General features: G+C 36.2%; 1 protein-coding gene across 4 annotated transcripts; it reads right to left on the bottom strand.

Moving 5' to 3' along the window:
• Positions 1–1,076: 1,076 nt before the first annotated feature.
• Positions 1,077–19,883, bottom strand: LOC149065718 (glucose dehydrogenase [FAD, quinone]-like). 4 transcript variants are annotated; one of them, XM_089253713.1, is made up of 13 exons: positions 19,743–19,883; positions 13,630–13,757; positions 13,297–13,443; positions 12,910–13,112; positions 12,632–12,821; positions 11,724–11,855; positions 10,068–10,189; positions 9,734–9,901; positions 7,791–7,941; positions 5,661–5,824; positions 3,319–3,496; positions 2,253–2,475; positions 1,077–1,296 (listed from the first exon to the last, which is right to left on the bottom strand). In XM_089253713.1, exons 2-13 carry the CDS (start codon positions 13,730–13,732, stop codon positions 1,146–1,148), a joined length of 1,932 nt encoding a protein of 643 aa, XP_089109839.1. In that variant the 5' UTR covers positions 13,733–13,757; positions 19,743–19,883; the 3' UTR covers positions 1,077–1,145. The 4 variants fall into 4 exon arrangements, with proteins under 4 accessions (XP_089109839.1, XP_089109838.1, XP_089109836.1 ...); XM_089253712.1 differs by having other exon boundaries at positions 13,630–13,784; positions 19,743–19,834; XM_089253710.1 differs by lacking the exon at positions 19,743–19,883 and adding an exon at positions 14,932–15,124 and having other exon boundaries at positions 13,630–13,784.
• Between the last annotated feature and the right edge of the window lie 452 nt (positions 19,884–20,335).

Here is a 20,335-nt window from a genome sequence, read left to right as displayed (position 1 = left end):
GAGTCTCGGTTCCATGCTTCGAGCTGATGGACGTGTACGGGTATGGAGACAATCTCATGAATCCATGGACCCTACATGTCAACAGGGGACTGTTCAAGCTGGTGGAGGCTCTGTGATGGTATGGGGCGTGTGCAGTTGGCGTGATATGGGACCCCTTATACGTCTAGATACGACTCTGACAGGTGACAGGTACGTAAGCATCCTGTCTGATCACCTGCACCCATTCATGTCCATTGTGCATTCCGACGGACTTGGACAATGTCAGCAGGACAATGAGACACCCCACACGTACAGAATTGCTACAAAGTGGCTCCAGGAACACTCTTCGGACTTTAGACACTTCCGCTGGCCACCAAAATCCCCAGACATGAACATTATTGAACATATCTGGGATGCCTTGCAACGTGCTGTTCGGAAGAGATCTCCACCCCCTCTTACTCCTACGGATTTATGGACAGCCCTGCAGGATTCATGGTGTAAATTACCTCCAGCACTACTTCAGACATTAGTCGAGTCCATGCCACGTCGTGTTGCGGCACTTCTGTGGGCTCGCGGGGCCCTACACGATATTAGGCAGGTTTACCAGTTCTTTTGGCTCTTCAGTGTATATTATATATATATATATATAACTATCTTCTCTGTGATTCAAACTATAGCAAGAAGAAAAGGTCGGGTTGCAAACTTCAAGGTAAAAAAAATTATGCAAACAAAATATTTTTTAACAAATTAGCGGAATCGCAGCCACACATGCTCTGCGACAAAGAGTTGTTTTCTTTAATTGGGACATCTAACAGGCAATTCAAAATATAAAATGGAAAAAGAATATGATCTAAGCTTATGTGCAAAGTCGATTCTGAATTTTTGTCTTCAAACTGGTTGTAGTAATGAACGTCTAAAGAACCCTTTGCATATATGCAAAGCTACGCATTTGAGGGTCAATTTGTTACAATGCATGATCCCAATTATAAAAGTCTGACACATTTGCTTAACGAGTTTCTAAAACAGATATGATTTTCGTTATTATTCGCAATGTTTTGAATCACACAACGCATTGCAGCACACAAACACAGAGCACATGCCTGACTGTACACTTTTAATGATTTTGGCAATTTATATGTATTCGTTCAATATTTTTACAGATTAAGTTATGATTGTTCGCTGACACACTGGATCGTTTCCTTTATCATGTCAGCAGCTTTCTCGCCAATCATATAAGTAGGTGCAGCAGTGTTTCCATTTGTGACAGAAGGCATGATTGAGGCATCTACTACTCTAAGACCTTTGATTCCAAGTACCCTAAAATGAACAGATATCTGTTAAAAAAACCATCATGTCAAGATATTAATTACTGTGAAATCTCGCTAAAACGATACTTGATCTTGATATGAGGCCCTCTACAACGATATTTTTTCAAATCTTGTTTGTGTGTGGAGTCGCCTATAGTCCAATGTTGAACTCCTTCCCCTCCACATCCAACACGGTATTTTTCATTACTATAAACCTCTCTATAACGATATTTTTTGAGGTTTTGTAACTACTACACAACGATATTTTTTATCGAAAAATATCCTTCAATATATTTTTAAATTCTCGTGACATATTTTAGTTCTTTCGAGGACGTCTAATAATATCGGTATTTGGTGCCACTTGATCACCGAAAGTGTGATCACTACATCCTAACGCATATTCAGATCAGAGACGTACGTGAAGGGGAGGCATAGGGAGGCTCTGGCCCCCCCCCCCACCCGTCAGATGATCAAAAATTTATTTTTTTGATGCAAAATGAGATGCAAATTGAGAATGCTGCTGCTTTTTTTTGACGTAAATGCTTCATACTTTTTATTTTAAAAATATTATTTGAATTTTCTTTAATTAATAAAGAAACAAACAATATTTGTTGGATCGTGTTGGGACGTCGCGAGCCACCAATAGTTCCTTCGGGGGCCACGAGTTTGACATCCCTGCTTTAGACCGATATAATCATTCTTCAGACCATGTTTTGAAATTTTTTAGGCATAACCTCCTTCGATTGTTGAGTCAGCACAGTTTATGTGCTGAGTATTTTTTCGTGGGATACCCTGTATAGTGAATAGTATATAATGTGAAGTATGGAAATTTAACTCTCATTTGATTGAAAATGTTTATTTTGCACGAATTTTCCGTATATTAGCTATATAATAACCGTATTTTGGCGGAAGGGCTATGCTAATTCATGCTTTTCTGTATAAGAAATAACAATAAGTATTACTTACCTCAATTCAGGATCCACAACAGCCGTGGGGTCATCGGGGCTGCCCATTTTAGCTGTACCAGATTGGTGTGATAACGTGATTATGAAAGTTTTTACGTAGCAAGTAAGATATGCATCTTCATCTCCTACGAATTTTTCACAGCCTGGTATTACACTAGTGACGGGTTTTGTCCCAATTTGCTGCATCGGTTCCGTAGAAGCTAGCCTGTTACAGTTTTTTACTCCTGTATGAAATAACAAGTGGTTTCTCTGATGTAAAATTAAATACTTTAATTACAAGAAGAAATAACATATGATTCGATAAAACAAGAATTTTCAGTAATTATTCGGGCCAAAAAAGCGTATTTTCACGAGCATACGTTTTTTAAATCATCTGGCGATACTAGGTGCATTCGAAAAAGTTGCATAATGAAATAATTTCAACGTTCATATTTAAGGAAGTATTTGCAATATATCAGTGTTTTCTATGTCTGCAAAGAGAGAGAGAGAGAGAGATCTCGTTTAGACAAATCCAATTATACTACTCTGGTCCTAATACCTCTTCTGGTCTGGGCACCAGACTCACTGCCCACTTTGGTAACGAAATTGTTTTACGCTACATCTCGAGAGGTTCGCAACGCAAACAGAAGATAATGGTGTCATCTGATAGGCATTTTTTAAAACGAATACAATGATATACTCTACTCTGGTTTTAACACCTCTAAATACGTCGTCTGGTCTGGGCACCAGACACGCGGCCCGCATTCGTAACGAAATTGTTTTACACTATATCTCGAGAAGTTCGCAACGCAAACAGACAGCATTGGTATCGTCTGTTAGCTATTCTAAGGACAAATCCGATGATACCAATTTCATTATGTAAGTACCTACCACGCGAAGGTGGTCCCAAAGAACATATTCACGTCAAAACTCGCGGCCGTGTCTACGACAAAGCCTACCCCAATTTTTCTAGGATAAAAGTTTAATCAATCGAATAGTTATGAATTTTTATTTTTATTACACGTAGAAAATTGTTTTAAATTCGGACTATTATTGAATCACAGGGAGGAATAAGAGAAATATCTCACCGTCAACGATATCCCTGACATCTTGAGGATCGGCTAAGTAGTTGGGATCAATAATCGGATGTTCGTGAGGATCCGTTGACTGGAGAGTTATAGTACCTCTGCTTTTCGGATGCAAGATTTGAGAAACACACCAGAGCATTGGAGAATTTTCGTATGGCTTGAACACCGCTTTATAAAGCTATGCAAAAATTGTTTTAAATCAGATCACACAGGCACTTTAAATAGGGAGCAAAATCAAAGTTCTCATACACTATTTAAAACACACATCCTCAACCCATGTCCCGCGGGCCAAATAGGGCCTTCGAAATCATCTGATGTGGTCCACGACCTCAAACCTAATATTATAAGAATTAACTAACCGGCTCAGTTCCAGCGCACTTAAGTCTCCCACGGCGCATTTCCAAATCATTTCAGTCAGTGTTTTCCACCCTGTGGTCCGCGGACCCTCAGGCCGACCGTGAGCACCTTATAAGGGGTCCGCGGGATCAGTTTCTTTTACTACCACTGCATGAATAACACATTTAGTGATGTTAAATCATAATTTATAATTAAAATGTTTTATGATATTTTTATTATAAAAAACACTGAAATTTGTATTTTATGGGGAAGGGAGTGCGTTGTCTAAATTTGCATCAATACGGGGGGGGGGGGGGGTCCGTATCATCAAAATGTTGGAGAAACTTGTTTACTTCCCAAGTTTTCAGATTTAAAGCAGTAATATACTTCTTTGAGCACTTTGATTCATATTTCCCTTTGAAAAAAATTGATAAAGCAATATACAAGGTGCATAGATAGCAGAGCATTTAGCATTTTACTGGCACACCGGTGATCCTAGAGGCATACTTCCAATTAGAAGAAGTATCCAAATAGCGTATATAGTACTCAGATATGTCATTCATGTTGCAAGGGGTTGAATAGTTATTAAAACAAAAACAAAAAAATTAAAAAACCTAATTAAAAAGTTGTTGCCCTATCTCTCCTGATGCCAACAAAAAAGCTCTGCATTCCTAAGTGGAATATTCGCTGACATAATCGAAACTCGAAAAACAGAGGAAAGGAAAAAAGCATTAAATGGTATTATCCGCATTTAATGTTGTATATAATAGTAACAGATATCTGCAACACAGACGTGTGTGTGTCTCAAAAAGTTCCTTATCTGAAAAAAAAACTCAATTTTGAGAAAACAGCGGTGGTGGTCGAGTGGTTATAGTGACGGACTCGCGATGCGAGGATCCGGGTTCGAACCCCACAGTGGTGGTCGGCTGAAGTTGGTTTTCTGTGGTTCCCAGCTTCAAGGCGCAAATGCGAGCCGATCTCCCCGTTAAAAAGTCTCGCCACAGAGAGCAACAGTCCTACAACGATAAATCATTCAATCATAGCACTTCACTCATTGTTTGAAAAAAGCTGGTGGCAGATGGCAGCACTACACATAACAAGCATTACAGAGAAACAAAAAAAACGTCACGTCAGGTTTCACTACACGTACACGCACATTCCCGCATGTACCGATTCGTTGGGGGTTCCGTGGGGTGCATGTGTGGTATAGCAGTAGTAGATAGGGCCTCCAAAAAATGGCTCGGGGATCCATGATGTTCTTAAGTCAGCCACCTCGTTAGGCAGTTTGCCTGTTGTGGCGTTGTATTTGTAATTGTAAACATTAGCATATATATAATGCTATATATAATGCCTGCCAGCAGTTTATATTGAAATATATATTTTAAAAATACTTCTACTGCACACAGGTAGAGCAAAAACTTGAACACAGTTAAGCGCAGAAAATTTTATATTATTTGAAAGTTGAAAAATTCGAAAATGTGTTTTTAGAAAATTTGCGTGCCCTTAAATGAATAAAAAAAAGTGTTCTGATTAAAACTGATTTTCTTCTGACCAATAACACTGCTACGATTTATTTCCATTTCCCAGAAGTGTCCATTTTTCCAGAAAATGTGGTTTAAAAAAAAATAGAAAATATCCCAATGTTAATAGAAAAAGCCGGAACTAAATTTGGGTGAAGAGAAAACATCCAAGAACTCGATTGAGAGGGGAAAAAATTTTAGGCCGAAGTATCCGGATTAGACGTGTCCGGATTTAAGAGAATAGAACTATACACATTGCTTGAATATTTTTTCTAATTGGTGTATGTTTCCTAAAAGTGTTTCTACGACCAAAACGGTTTACAAGATAAACGGTTTATGAGGACTTTAACTCATAAAACATAAACAAAAAATATAGTGTATAATCTATAAATTTAAAAATGATATAGGTGCCATAATCATTGCATTCAACTACAAATAAACAATGAATCAAATCTGAATGAATTCTATGATAAAAATCACAATTACCGAAGGTAAGACGTTCGTTTGTTCTCGTGCGATGAAAGGAACTCCTTCAATAAAATAAATCTCATGGTCAGGATAATCACTATCCCGTTCTTCTTCTGCTGTGCCGTTTTGATCATTTTTCAGGAAAGCAATTGCGTTAATTCCTTCGGCTGATGCTAGAGGACCTATAAGCGTTTATATGTTATGGCAAATGTGATAAATCGGTTATTGTATATATACGCATAATTACATATATCGGTTATTGTATATATACGCATAATTACATATATCGGTTATTATATATACGCGGGATAAATTTTCAAACGAATCATTCAAACCAAATTTTGTAAACATGAAATAAGCGGCACATTTATAAATCACTTGTTGTTACAGATTACCGTGACCCGTCGGACAGTTCCACATTACTCAAGTGGCCCGCAGAACATTTCCAGATTACTTAAGTGGCCCGCGGAACATTTCCAGATGACTTAAGTGGCCCGTGGCACATTTACTAATCACTTAATTGACCTGCGGTGCAGTTCCACATCACTCAAGTGGCCCGCGCCTCGTTTTCAGACCATTGAAGTGGCCCGCACTCTTCTAAAGGTTGGGGACCTTCGATGTATAATAACAGAATTTATCACATTTACCGTAATATATATATATATATAACAGTTCATTCAATAGTTTGAAATCTCATTAATGACACAGAGAGAGTATAGGAAAAACAACGTGTGAGCCAAATTCATAATGAAAACAACTTAATAAATTAATTTGGATTTCTCGATTATCTCCTGCCACCTTTCACCATGTTTAAACTTTTTAGCAAAAAAACTCACAAACATTTTTTTCAATACATATTCTGAAAAATAAAATTACACTGAAGAGCCAAAAAAACGGATACACCTGCCTAATATCGTGTAGGGCCCCCGCGAGCCCGCAGAAGTGCCGCAACACGACGTGGCATGGACTTGACTAATGTCTGAAGTAGTGCTGGAGGTAATTTACACCATGAATCCTGCAGGGCTGTCCATAAATTCGTAGGAGTAAGAGGGGGTGGAGATCTCTTCCAAACAGCACGTTGCAAGGCATCCCAGATATGTTTAATAATGTTCATGTCTGGGGATTTTGGTGGCCAGCGGAAGTGTCTAAAGTCAGAAGAGTGTTCCTGGAGCCACTTTGTAGCAATTCTGGACGTGTGGGGTGTCTCATTGTCCTGCTGACATTGTCCAAGTCCGTCGGAATGCACAATGGACATGAATGGGTGCAGGTGATCAGACAGGATGCTTACGTACCTGTCACCTGTCAGAGTCGTATCTAGACGTATAAGGGGTCCCATATCACGCCAACTGCACACGCCCCATACCATCACAGAGCCTCCACCAGCTTGAACAGTCCCCTGTTGACATGTAGGGTCCATGGATTCATGAGATTGTCTCCATACCCGTACACGTCCATCAGTTCGAAGCAATTGGAACCGAGACTCGTCAGACCAGGCAACGTGTTTCCAGTCCTCAACAGTCCAATGTCGGTGTTGTCGGGCCCAAGCGAGGCGTAAAGCTTTGTGTCGTGCAGTCATCAAGGGTACACGAGTGGGCCTTCGGCTCCGAAAGACCATATCGATGATGTTTCGTTGAATGGTTCGCGCGCTGACACTTGTTGATGGCCCAGCATTGAAATGTGCGGCAATTTGCGGAAGGGTTGCACGTCTGTCACGTTTAATGATTCTCGTCAGTCCCGTTCTTGCATGATCTTTTTCCGGCCGCAGCGATGTCGTAGATTTAATTTTTTACCGGATTCCCGATATTCACGGTACACTCGTGAAATGGTCGTACGTGAAAATCCAAATTCCATCGCTACCTCGGAGATGCTATGTCCCATCTCTCGTGCGCCGACTATAACACCACGTTCAAACTCACTTAAATCTCGATAACCTGCCATTATAGCAGCAGTAACCGATCTAACAACTATGCCAGACACTTGTTGTGTTATATAGGCGTTGCCGACCGCATGCCTGGACCAGTTTTTTTGGCTCTCCAGTTTATATTTCAGATGATGGAATTTTAGTTTTTTGGAGGAAATTAAAGTTATTTAAAATTTCTAATTTATTAATTTATATATTTCTAAAAAAATCTAAATATTCATGCTTACCTGATTTGCTCACTAAGTATCTGCCGATATTTATAGGATTCATAATTTTAAACTGAAATTGTTGAATCATCTTTGACAGCTCGTATACTATGACTGTCGCACAATGATCTTGTAAGTTTTGTCCAACTGGTAAATCTTTTATCACGGGTATCTAGAAACATAATAGTATTAAATACATACTTCTTAAATGATATTGAAGAAATATCATGGACTAGCAGTTCGCTCGCGTGGATTTTGTAATCTGAAAATTCCCCCTTAGGTGTTGAATTTTGAAAAATCCCTTTTTAGTTAGTCCATGAAATAAAACTACTGACTAAATTTCCTATTTACAGCTCTTCAGAGTTTCACCATATAAACCTTTGAACCCTCTTATGATCCCTTTAGGGGTTGAATTTCGAAATTAGTGAGTTTGATATTAGTGAGTCTCTACATTATACACGCTGGTTATAAATAAACTGATACTACTCAGACATATATAGCGCCCATTCTGATATAGGTATTTTGATGAAACTTGGTATGTATGGACCATGGGGAAAAAATGATTCAATAAAAAAATAGTTCAATTTTTGACCACCAGGTGAAAATGTGGTGCTTTTTTATCGCAATTATTATCATTATCTCATTGTCCAAATAACGTACATACCAAGTTTCAATGAAATGCGTCCACCACAACGGACGGTGTAATTAAGCTGAGTTGGGTCAGTTTAATTATTCAACCCCTAAGGGGGGACCCTTAGTGAATTTTGAAAAATCCCTTCTTAGTGTGTCTCCACATTACCAAATAAAAATACTGACCAAATTTCATATTTACAGCTTCAGCGGTTTTGATTCAGCAATGATTAGTCAGTGAACAAGGCAGAACATGTTATTTTATATGTATCATATATTTACATGCTATTTTAAATATTATTTATAGTTTTAGGGGTCATGCCGTATTTCATGCAAATTGATTGCTGAATCAATAATTATATAATCCAGAGTTTTACATAGATTATTACATGGAACAGTCGACTTAAACTTATGATATCGATTGGTTACACTTTGTTTTTTATTTAGTTATCGTGGAGTGATTCTCTTCCACTAACTATGGGAATTTCAGTAAACGTCCATTATAACGAGAGTTTACAATGAAGAGGAAAATTGTAGTTATAATAGACTTCTCGTTATAAGCGAATTTCAATTTTTTGCTCTTTCAGGTTATAATATTGGTGAAAATTGCTGCTTTATCTTTATTATATATACAACGTTGTAAATCGTCTTTTAGATAATTTCATATTACTATTAACAAATGAACAGAAGTCATGAACTCTAGACATGGAATTGATTTTTGGTCTCACAGCAATTTATTCCCCCACTACATTTTTGCATAAAATTTCGTGTTAAAGCGATTCAGTCGACTAATCGAACAATTAAAGTTATCAATTATCATATACCACTCTGGTCACTTTCATTTCTTTATGAACTCGTTAAATTTTTCTGCTAATAAGGACAGTTTTTTAGCACAATTTCTCCGGTCATTCGGAAACGACTTTAACTGCAAATCCTGGTCTCGTGGTCTCTTACTCACTGGAAGAGAGACAAAAGTCGAACAAGATCATCACATAATCAAGTAGGGAAGCCCAAAAATTGGAAGAAAGGGTTACAAAATTTGACTTTCCTGTGTTCATTCTTTGTTAAAAGTACTTCAGAGTGAATTTTTACGACAAGCATGTGCCATGTGATAAGCGTCATCATGTTTAATTCTTGAAGAGAGAGAAGGAAAAACTGGTGGGGTTTTTTTTGGGAAGGGGGATTTTGACGTTATATCGAATGGTTCCTAATTTTCAATTCACTATAACTGAATCTTTCACATTAGTTATTCGACAATCACTAGCAAATCACTCGTCATAGCGAGATTCTCGTTATAAGGCGTACTCGTTGTATCGGACTCTTACTGTACTCACTTGTAAGCTTTCGAGGTGATCTCTGGGGCCTATTCCGGACAGCATAAGTATTTGTGGGGTGTTGACAGCTCCAGCAGATAAGATTACTTCTTGCCTAGCCTTCACCTGATGCTTTTTTCCTTTAAATTCAAATTCAACTCCAGTGGCAATGTCATCCTGGATCAAAATCTGGAAAGGATGAAAACAATGAATTCCGGGTGCATTAAATGACGAGAAGGAAAGAAATTCTTGACTTTTCTGGACAATTAAGTTTGTTCACCATCATGAAACTATATATATAATCTTTGGTAAAAATTAAATAACATATTTAGCCTATTTCTTTTGTATGCATTACTTTGGTGACAAAAGCCTCAGCAACAATATCAAAATTCGATCGACTTTCTGCAGGCACTAAATAAGCTTTCGCTGCGCTACACCTCCGACCATTTCTCATGGTCGCTTGATGGATGTAAAAGCCTAGAAAGGTAGAAATTAGAGTAATTAGTGTTAGGAGATTACTTAAAAACTTAGACAGTTATATCTTATCAACCTATCAATTTTAATTACATTTGGTTCTAAATAATGGTCTATCCATTTTTTTCTATTCTTTTTATTTACTAGTTTGAGATATTATGTAACATTACATACAGGGTCGTGCCTGGTGCGAGAACAGTTTTTTGCGGCCCTCTCTAATACTTTATCTCTATGCATGCGGTGTCTCCCCACGAGAGATACGATAGGGATTACGCCCAGAAATTAACTTATTTTTGCTGTATACATTCAACGAAAATCAATTTATGGGGCGCACTAAAAGTCGGAATTTGGGTCCGTCAAAGAACCTTTCCGAGGAGGCTACAAAACGCAGGGACATATTAGCACATGGGCATAGGCTCATTGGGTGATTCAGATAGATAGAAAGCCTCATGTTAACGAGAAATGCAAAACAAAATAATGTTTACTGTATGAAAAAATATTTTGAATTGGGGTGGCTGGGACCTCAAGTCTTATAGAAAGACGTGCTAAGAGAATCTCTTTTCCGAGGGCTCGTGGTGCTGTTGACACCACGTCCCCCCCCCCACACACACATCTGAAAGGCTGACAGGGTTCTGGGGGGGGGAGGGCTTAGGTATTGGTCTCATATTTTTTCAATATTTAGAACTATAAATTTTCTTGAAAATCAATAGAAGGAGTCAGGTAAAAATTTTAGCCTGTGGGGTTCTGTCAAAAATTAAGGCCCCATTCAGAGATAATGTTATGCCACAGATTCACTTTTATAGGCCTATGTGTGTGTCTTAATAAATTAACATATTTCTCATCAATAGATCAGTAGGACTTCAAGATCTGGCTTTTTAAATCAGTTCTAGTTTAATGTAATACGTAATCAATATAATAAAATACACTTTTACCAACCTTAACATTTTGCGGCCCGGTGCGATCGAACCCTTCGCACCTGCCTAGGTTCGACCCTGATTACATAGTTCGTGAAAACTAAACTAAAATCAACCTATGCTGAATCGATCAAAGAATGATTTTCTATACTGTCTAATTTAAAGGCTGAATGTACTAAGTTTTTTGAAAAATTATAATTCTCCAACATTAAAATTTTAATTAAAGCTGCAATACTGTATATAGTCTTCGCTCCAGAAGTACATATATGTGTGTGTTCATTTTCATAAGTTTTAATATATAATATATAACATATTTTAAATAGTTTTATACGATGATTCGTATCATTCGATGATTCGACTCAAATTGTTCTAGTAAAGATATCGGCCAAAATTAATTGATTAATTAATTAATTAATTTTTCTTTTTAAAGGGCATTTTGACATACAACAAACACAAATCAATCAAAAAAAAATTTTAACAGTGTTTTTGGCTCAGGTTTGAAACGGATATGAGAAAAAGAGAATGAAATCTCTTTAATTTAATGAACATCAAGTGAAGTATTTTCAATATAGTTGCTCTGAGATGCCAAACATTTAACCTTAATCACTCAAGGACTCAAATACCTGTTTGATTTTTCCCGTTAATATCACTTATTTCTATGCTCAGTTTTTCAGCAGATTGTATTAGCGCCTTCTGAATATTGGGCGAATAACGAGTAGTCTCCACTGTTAAGGGGCCTTCAAAACCATGAAAATCTACAGAAATATGAGGAGAAAACACATTTTAAAATGAAGGAAGATACATCAATCATGGAGAAACAATAATAGATTTTTTTAACATATAAAATGGAGTAAAAAAATAATAAATTCGGATTTCAATGTTAATAATTCTATCTTTCATTGGGAATCAAGTTTTCTTACTACTCGAGATTAAAAACAGATACATTGAATGTGAAAATAGTAGCTGAATAGTGCGGTTAATGCACAATTTAGGGAAGATTTATGTTATAGTACTTCGGTTGCAGATTCTAGATGTCTTTGTTCAGCCATCTAGAATCGACTCTAAACAATCGGTCTCGATCTAATAGTCCCAACCAGTCAAAGATAACCGTAATATTGCAGTCACTGCCATTGTTACAGTCAACTGACGTAAGCCAAAATGTGTGTAGATTAACAGTCATTTCAACAATATTTAATAGCATTTTTTTTATTTCAGCCATTTCGTTTGACAATATGCTTGCTGTGGCTTTTGTATTTGTATATTTGTTTTTTTACATTTCGTATCATTTGACATCGTCACCAGATACCAAATTCTGAAGGATTCTATTTCATTCAATTTTTTTTTTTTTTTTTTTGTCGTATCATGCTCATTTTTTGCATGCGAAAGCAATTTAGAACGGGGTTTACAATTTCAAATCTGATTTCACACAGATTGTGCTAACCTCTCGGCTGACAGGTAAATATTACATAGTTGAAATTAAAGGGGTGAAAAGTGAATAAAATAATTTAACACAAGTAAAATTCATTTCTACCTTCTTCCACCAATTCGGGATTCTTATTTTCTTCCGATTTTTTGAAATAAGGCAAAACTTCTTCGTAGCTCCAGCCAGTCGCTCCACCTTCTGCCCAATCATCGAAATCCTTCTTGTTTCCTCTAACGTAAAGCATAGCATTCCATATACTTGTGCCACCTACGGCTTTTCCGGCTGGGAAAGGAACTTGCTATTTTGAAAAATAAGAAAGCAAAACTAGATTAATTTGCAGGGAATTATTTAAATAAGACTTTTATAGTGTGTAAAAACCTGCTAACTTTGTTTCGTAAACCAGCTGCTGTATGCTTCTGAGGTACAGTCAAGTATTTCCAATCAATTTCTGAGCCAAAAAATACCCTTGCCACTCCGGGTATTTCAGTAAACACTGATGGTACTTTTCCAGCTTCCAGAAGTAGAACTTTAACGCATGGAATTTCGGATAAACGTGCTGCAACCGTGGAACCACCGGGACCAGAGCCAACTGTAAAAATACGTGATTTACTTTTTACATTTTATAGTATTTTCTAATTTTTTTGATAAAAAGTTTTCGCTATTTTGTATCGCAATTTTTTTTTCACTATTGATTTTATGAAATAATATGTCGTATGTCAAAAGTTTTTCCCCAGTAAATTTCCCGATATTATTGAAAAATATTATTCACTTACTGACTATGTAATCATATTCGGAGAGAAAATTGTTTGTCGTTACAGGGGCGTGTTGCTCACTGATCAGTGACCAGAACAGTCGTGATCCAGGTTTCAAAATTCTGGATTTCAACACGTTGCCTATAGGTCCTAAAAGTCGTCTAGACGCTGCAACAAAGCAATTATCAGATATAGTAATATTTTTTTTTATTCACCAAATCCTAAAAGTGGAGCATGATACAATAGTTTTATATGATAAAATAACAGTTATATCCATTATATTATCAACATAATCCACACTACATAATATCTAATATTCCCATTTTAATTTCGCAAATAAATTAATTCACTTACGCGATGCATCGTCTTCGACCGAAAAATCATCATTTATTTGAGAACTTCGGCATACGTTGACGGTGGCGATAATGATACAGATAATGAGAAACTGTAATTTCATTTCGGCTATGTATAAATTAATCGTGCTGATAGGAAAAAAATCCACTTGATTACTAGATAAAAGACATACAAAGATTACTTTGATTCAAAATTCACTTTTTTCTGCTTTTCCCTTTATCATAAATCCTAGAAAACGTATATATTTGTTAAAATATGGTTCATCCCCACAAAAAAGTATTGAAATTTAAAAAAACACATGTAAAATGGTGCTGTTTTAGCATACTTTTAATTGAAACAATACATCAACACAGCAATTTAGTTAATTAGAGTGGATTTTTCAATAATCTGCAATGGTCAAAATGCCATAATAAGATTAAAATAGTTTTCCTTTATTTTACTGTCGTTTATAACCAGATAAAATTCCCTCGATTAGGTACGATTTTATAAATTTCTGAACACGTAAAACTTCAGCAGCTATCAAAAAATGACACCGACAGGGAATCTCAAAACACTCTCTAGATAAATAAGTAATATACTTATATAACCGTATTTTGAGCTGAAATGAGAAACTGAAGGACGTACTTTCTAAAATACCACAAAAAAAATAAATTGAGAATTGGTGTGATGGACTTTTTTGGACCATGTGTTTACCATGCACATTAAAATATACACAAGACCATAGAGGGTTAAATAGTGTACTGTTTAAGTTATTCTAGCAGATTTTCACTACATCAAGGGTGACCATAAAAAAAATGTCACGTTATTTTGTAACAATATATGGTCACCCTAAGTATATCTCATTATTGTATTGTCAAAATATTTAAATTAATTCCAGAACTTACACAGATACATATCCAAAATAATAATGACATCACCTTTAAATGATGGTATGGCAATCCCAGGAAGTAAAAGAGAAACCTGTGTGTTACTTATTTCAGACTAAAACAATTTTAGTTTGACCCTGTACTTATTGAATGTGATAGAAAAATGTGGTTTCTGAACAGGTTCGATAAACGAAAACTAGATTGTTACCAAAAAACCCAGGCTCTCCCTCACAAAAAACTACATTTATTCCATACGAAGGAAATGCGACTTTCTGCAATAATTCATTTTCCATGGTTCTTACATTTTTGTGTATTTATCATAATTTAATTACCGTAATTTACTTATACTTTATGTTATAATGTCATCATTCTGTATCACAAATTTGCATTATAAGTCCATATTACAGAGAATTATTAATTAGTGTACTGTACATACCTATAGATATATCATCAACTTCGTTTGTGCAGCCTTTCAACAATGGATGATAAAAAAGAAGAGAAACCGTGCGTTTTATTCTATTCTGTTCACGGTTTGAAGTGCATGCAACTTTTTTTTCCCCCATTCACAAAAAACGAAGCTATTGCAATATGGGAGAGAAACCTCGTGTATAAAGTGTTCTGTACGTGTTGAAAACTGATCGGTTAAAATTCACTTTCGAAAAATATTCATTGCGAAAGTTCGAGGATGACATTGATACTTGATTGTGTTGGTGCTGATCGGGTTACACGAATAAATGGGGTTGAAACTAAATATTTCTTTTCCTTATTCGTCGAAGAAAAAGAAAAATAGCAATAATAATAATGCAAGATATGAAGCTGAATAAATAGCATTTTAGCCTCAAGTGTAGTTTTGTTTGAATTTAACCATTGAGTGGAGTTGAACGAACTGATATTGGACCAACGGGTTTAAAGAGAAAAGTTGCTTTTTGTTTTTCTCTCTATTTCTATTTATAAATAAACTATTTATGACGAAAAATAATTATTGTTTACTCATTGTTCCTATTAAGAATTTCTGTTCATTTGCGTAACAGTCCGAGAGTTGAAGATACTTTTCATCTAGGAAGAAAACATTTTCATCTAATCGACAATTTCGTGTGCCGATATCAACCCGTATCCAAAAGTTAACCATAGCGATAACCTAAGTAGATATACAGGGTGTTCTGTAAGTTCTAATTCTCGGCCTTTATGTCATTAATCATTCGTCATAGAGGTATGGTTCCAATTTAAAAAAATGCTCGAAATGTGTGATCAGAAATCACCTAGTACCAGTTTTGAGAGTGAAAATACAGTGCGTCATAAAATATAAAAATCTAAATTTTTTACAAGGTCTTCTGTCTTCTAACTTCTAGTTAGAAAGTTGTTTCTCTGTCTCTTCTGAGCACAACAAAAAATTCCACGTTTTCAAGTGCAATAGTCTCGCTGAGATATTTGAATTCAAAGTCGGAGAAAAGTTCGGAAAGAACAGCATAAATGATTAAAGAATCATTGTCCACGTTAATTTATGCTGTTCTTTTCAAACTTTTCTCCGATTTTTTCAGTTCACCATTTTTCAACGCGTTATCAGAATTGACGTAGATGTGGTAAGCGTGTATAATAAGGCTCCCAAATTTTTTCTAGTTTTAGCCGTTTTTAAAAATCAATAAAAAACTAACAAATTGTCTTATGTTTAGACTGGTTTAACACGGTAACTTCTCTGACACTGTGTGTGTTATCTATATCAATCTTTCTATGGCTTCTGTTTGTTAAATATGGAAGGAATTTCCCATATAGAAATATCGAAGTATTTTTGGTCTGCACATGAAATTCTTAGAAATTAATTACCTTTTGGTGAGACAATATATTAGGGAAAAACACCAACTTAAATCATGGGTGGAGATACCGGGGGGGGGGGTTGAAAAGGGGATATTGCCCCCCCCCCCCCCCAGACTTTTCAAATCTATCCGCCTATGACTTAAATATACCCAAAATGGAAGAAATGTACCCAAATGGCTTCCGTTTTGGGTATATTTACGTTGGTGTTTTTCCCTAATATATTGTTTTTTATTTCGGGCAGAGCAACTGGAATAGAGACAAAAATTGTCACGGCAAGAGTTTCGCACGTTTCTAGATATTTTCCTATTCTTCCGAAAAACTGTTTTGGCCCAGATGTCTTTCCATCAATCTTCTTGAAAAGATGACGAAGCGGCAGTTCATTGGTATGTAATAAGCATGCAAACCAATGCAATCTATTACAACAAAGACTTCAACATATCTAACTGCGCCATTTTTGTTCTCATTGTTGACATTTGTTCCATCACACCCAACAGCAACTAATTTGGAAAGCGCAATCCCTTTCCCCCGTGTCGTCTTCCCAATGAAGTTGGCGATGATGCTTCGTATATCTGCACTAGACCTAGCTGGTTCTGTTCATATAAGATGGGTATCTTCAACCCGTTCGTCGTGAGCACCACGGTGCTCTCTGAAGCACCCAGAGTGTTCGATGCTTATGTCTGATTTCGTGCTCACAAGCACTTGATCAACGTTCCAATTAAACACCTTGTACAAATTGCATTCAAGAATTGAAACCATCCTAATTTTTCATGCATTCCTGTGTCAAACATTCTGTAAGGGTGCTCTTCTTTTGATGATGGGTACAGGCAGAGCTCGTGACTGGAAAGAGGTTGAGGATCTCTGGTATAGTACATGCGACTCCGGATTAGGTTCTGGCAAGACAATATGCTCTTCTACAGTTGCAGTTTAGTAACATCAATGTAGTTGAATAAATATTGATTCATAATAAAGGAAACTGTTCAGTTCATGAAAGATTTGAGTCCATCCATAAATACTTGGGTCATAGTAATATTTTTTTAAATTTTAAAATTTAAAGTTCAATTTTAAATAAGATACTCACTGAGTTAGTATTGAGTCAATAAAATATCAATTTTCTTCGTCATTTTATAAACTTATCATTATTTTGAGTCAATTTTTATTCAATTACATTGATGTCACACCATTTTATCATGCACGTAAGGTTAAAAATGGAATTTTTTGAAAATTTGCGAAAAATTAAGTGCTAGTGATAAGTAAAATTTCGCACTGGCATAGGTTTGCATATACAACCAAAAATATGTGTAATAAATTTGAAATAAATCAATGGTTCAATAATATTTTTAATGATATTTCCACTAGAGCATAGTTTTCACTATGTTGAAAAATAGGGACCCCCTCCCCATAGTAAATATCCACTTGAGGTGTGAAACCTCAAGAGATGGCATTATTTCGGGCTAAAATTTGCAGACAATTTATTCTAGTCAGTTTGAAACCGTGTTTCATGACTCTGGCAATATAAAAAAAATTAAAAAATGGTTTTCGTACATGGACATTCAGACCTAACTCAGGCCACAAATACTGACAATGCAACCAGATGGCAATTTATCCGAAAATGCGTGTGTGTGCGTGATGTCACTCTCCGCTATTCATACGAAGGTTTCGACAGCTGGCCGATGCGAAGGTGAACTCAGGAAAAAAAAATTCAACCGCGTGTGGGGAATCGAACTCACGTCCTCTCACTTGCCGGGTGAGCGTGATGGACTAATAACTAGCGCCCAACGGGTGCCGTGGTAAGGTACTCGTCTTCCACCGTGAAGGGTTCGAATCCTGGGAAGCACATCCGAAACAAGTTCTTTGCCTACCGAGTTTAGAGCGACCACCGATAGATGGCACTTTCATTTTCCACCCAAATTCACTTGTTGGAAATTGCCGTATGGCGATATAAGACTGGAATTGGTGTGCGGTAAAGTAGACTATACTACACTGCAAAGGCAAAGAACCGCTTTTCCTTACAGTTCATGTGCGCTGAACTGGACTGTATATGGACAGTCAGATCCAACTCAGGCCAGAGCTCACAATTGTTGTCACTGCCACCAGATGGCGACTTATCCGAAGATGATGTCACTCCTTGCCATTCACACGGAGGTTCGAAAGTATTCTGCATAAACATAGGAAGCTTAATGTGTGTTTCAGGTTTAAATAATTTTAAGAACGTTTATTTCAATTTCCATATAAATTCAGGTGTCCCATTTTTTGATTAGCTATTTAAAAAAATTCATTTTTTTTTTTTGTGTGTGCAATATTTTTGTCAAATTTCCATTTTTTTCCGGTTTTCTCCAATATAAACGTGGTATTCCGTGCAATGGTTTCATTCTATTCTATCAGCAGAATTCAATCCAGAAATCGAACCATCTAAAATAAAATTCAAAAAATGTAGATGGAAACAGTTGTATCTTAACTGCTGAACCAACGGGCCACGGGTCAAACACGCCCGATCCGAGAATTTATTATGAATTTATTTGTTACAGATACGAGTTCTAAAGCCCCAACCAGATCCGCCTTTGGGGGGGGGGGGTGGTAGGTGCTGTCGCAACGGGCCCCACCATCTGCGGTAATAATAATTTTTTTCATAAATTTTGAATTTTCATCAATTCAGCTATTCTGAGCTTTCATCAACTCCGGAATTCTGAATTTTCATCAATTCTAAAAGTATTTCTTTCATTTATTTCACTTTTTAATTAATTCTGGAATTATTTTTTCTTTTATTCTGAAAATTTTCACCAATTCTGTAATTATTTCTTTCATTTTTTCCGGAATTTCATCGGTGTTGGAATTATTTCTTGCAGTTATTCTGAATTTTCATGACTCATTTTCTGAAAATTTTCGATTCCCCTCTCACACAGAAGGGAAAAACGGGGAGGAGACCCCGTTATTATTTTCGCACTGGGCCCCGCGCCTGGTAAAGGTGGCGTTGGCTACAACAGTCTAATTGTCCAACAAAATGGCTGGAAAAATTTAAAAAACAGCAAAAAATTAAGAACGACAAGATAAAATATGAATTCAATAAATAAAAAAACTTTGGAAAAAAAGACCTCAGTATTTCATTTTGTTATTAGTAAATCGATTTTGTCGTTAAATAACTTTTAACGATAAACTTTTAACTTTTACCGTTATAAGGGCGGGATTACACTATAAAAGTTTGATGAAAGATCTTTTACAAAACTTGAAACAACAACCAATAAGCGTATCGGTTACATTCGCTCGAATGTAAAGCTTATTATTGTTGCATCACTGGTTGCATTTTTCAAGTTTTATCAAAGAGCTTTTTGCAAAAATTTTATAGTGTAATGCCGGCCTTACGACACTTTTTTACAGTTGAAAAGAGGCTCAAAAATGTAAAAATATGGCCATGAAAAAATAATTAAGTTATTCACTTACTAAGTTCCAATATATATTTTATATTTATATGACGCACTTTATTCCGTTCAGCTGCTCCTGTATATAATAGTTTCACAGTGAAATGTTTCGAGTCATCAAAGATATTGAAACAATGCGACTTGACACCGTATTATATACACGTTCATGTAGTCATACTGGGAAAAATAATCTTCCGTTTCGTTGCAACATGATAATTTCGTAACCCATTGAACACGTGTTCGACGCTTACATTGCGTTTTATTTATTCATAGATGTAAAAATCAAATATTTGAAAAGCATCTGTGCCCGATTATAAATATCATGCAATCTTTCTTAAATCGACCAAGTAGATTCAATTGGTGTTTTCAAACATTACGGTAATGTAGAATACAATCAGAGAGAAGGGCAAGAAAAACAAAACTTGAAAATTATGATCATTTGTTTCATGTTAAGTTACGATGAACAAATTATTCGTAGCCGAAATATACGTATAGACATATATAAATTACATGCACGTATCATTATCATTCTATAATTTGACCTTTGACGATTCTTACGAGTCAACCTTACGAAATTCGGATTGACAGTGGGAAGTCTTTAAGGGAAATAGCGGA

The sequence above is a fragment of the Pholcus phalangioides genome, unplaced genomic scaffold, assembly GCF_987345545.1.
Source record: "Pholcus phalangioides strain wild (caught in Gottingen) unplaced genomic scaffold, Ppha-v1.0 ptg000039l_1, whole genome shotgun sequence".
NCBI classification, from domain to species: Eukaryota; Metazoa; Arthropoda; class Arachnida; order Araneae; family Pholcidae; genus Pholcus; species Pholcus phalangioides.
This window is presented reverse-complemented; position numbering and strand designations above follow the sequence as displayed.

Bases quoted from the DNA above. Each gene is read 5' to 3' on its own strand.
- LOC149065718 (XM_089253713.1), bottom strand. From the start codon at position 13,732: ATGAAATTACAGTTTCTCATTATCTGTATCATTATCGCCACCGTCAAC. The intron at 7,942-9,733 runs GTGAGTACAGTA...TTATGTTTCTAG, and splicing joins ATCACCTCGAAAGCTTACAA to ATACCCGTGATAAAAGATTT. The intron at 2,476-3,318 runs GTGAGATATTTC...TATTTCATACAG, and splicing joins TGTCAGGGATATCGTTGACG to GAGTAAAAAACTGTAACAGG.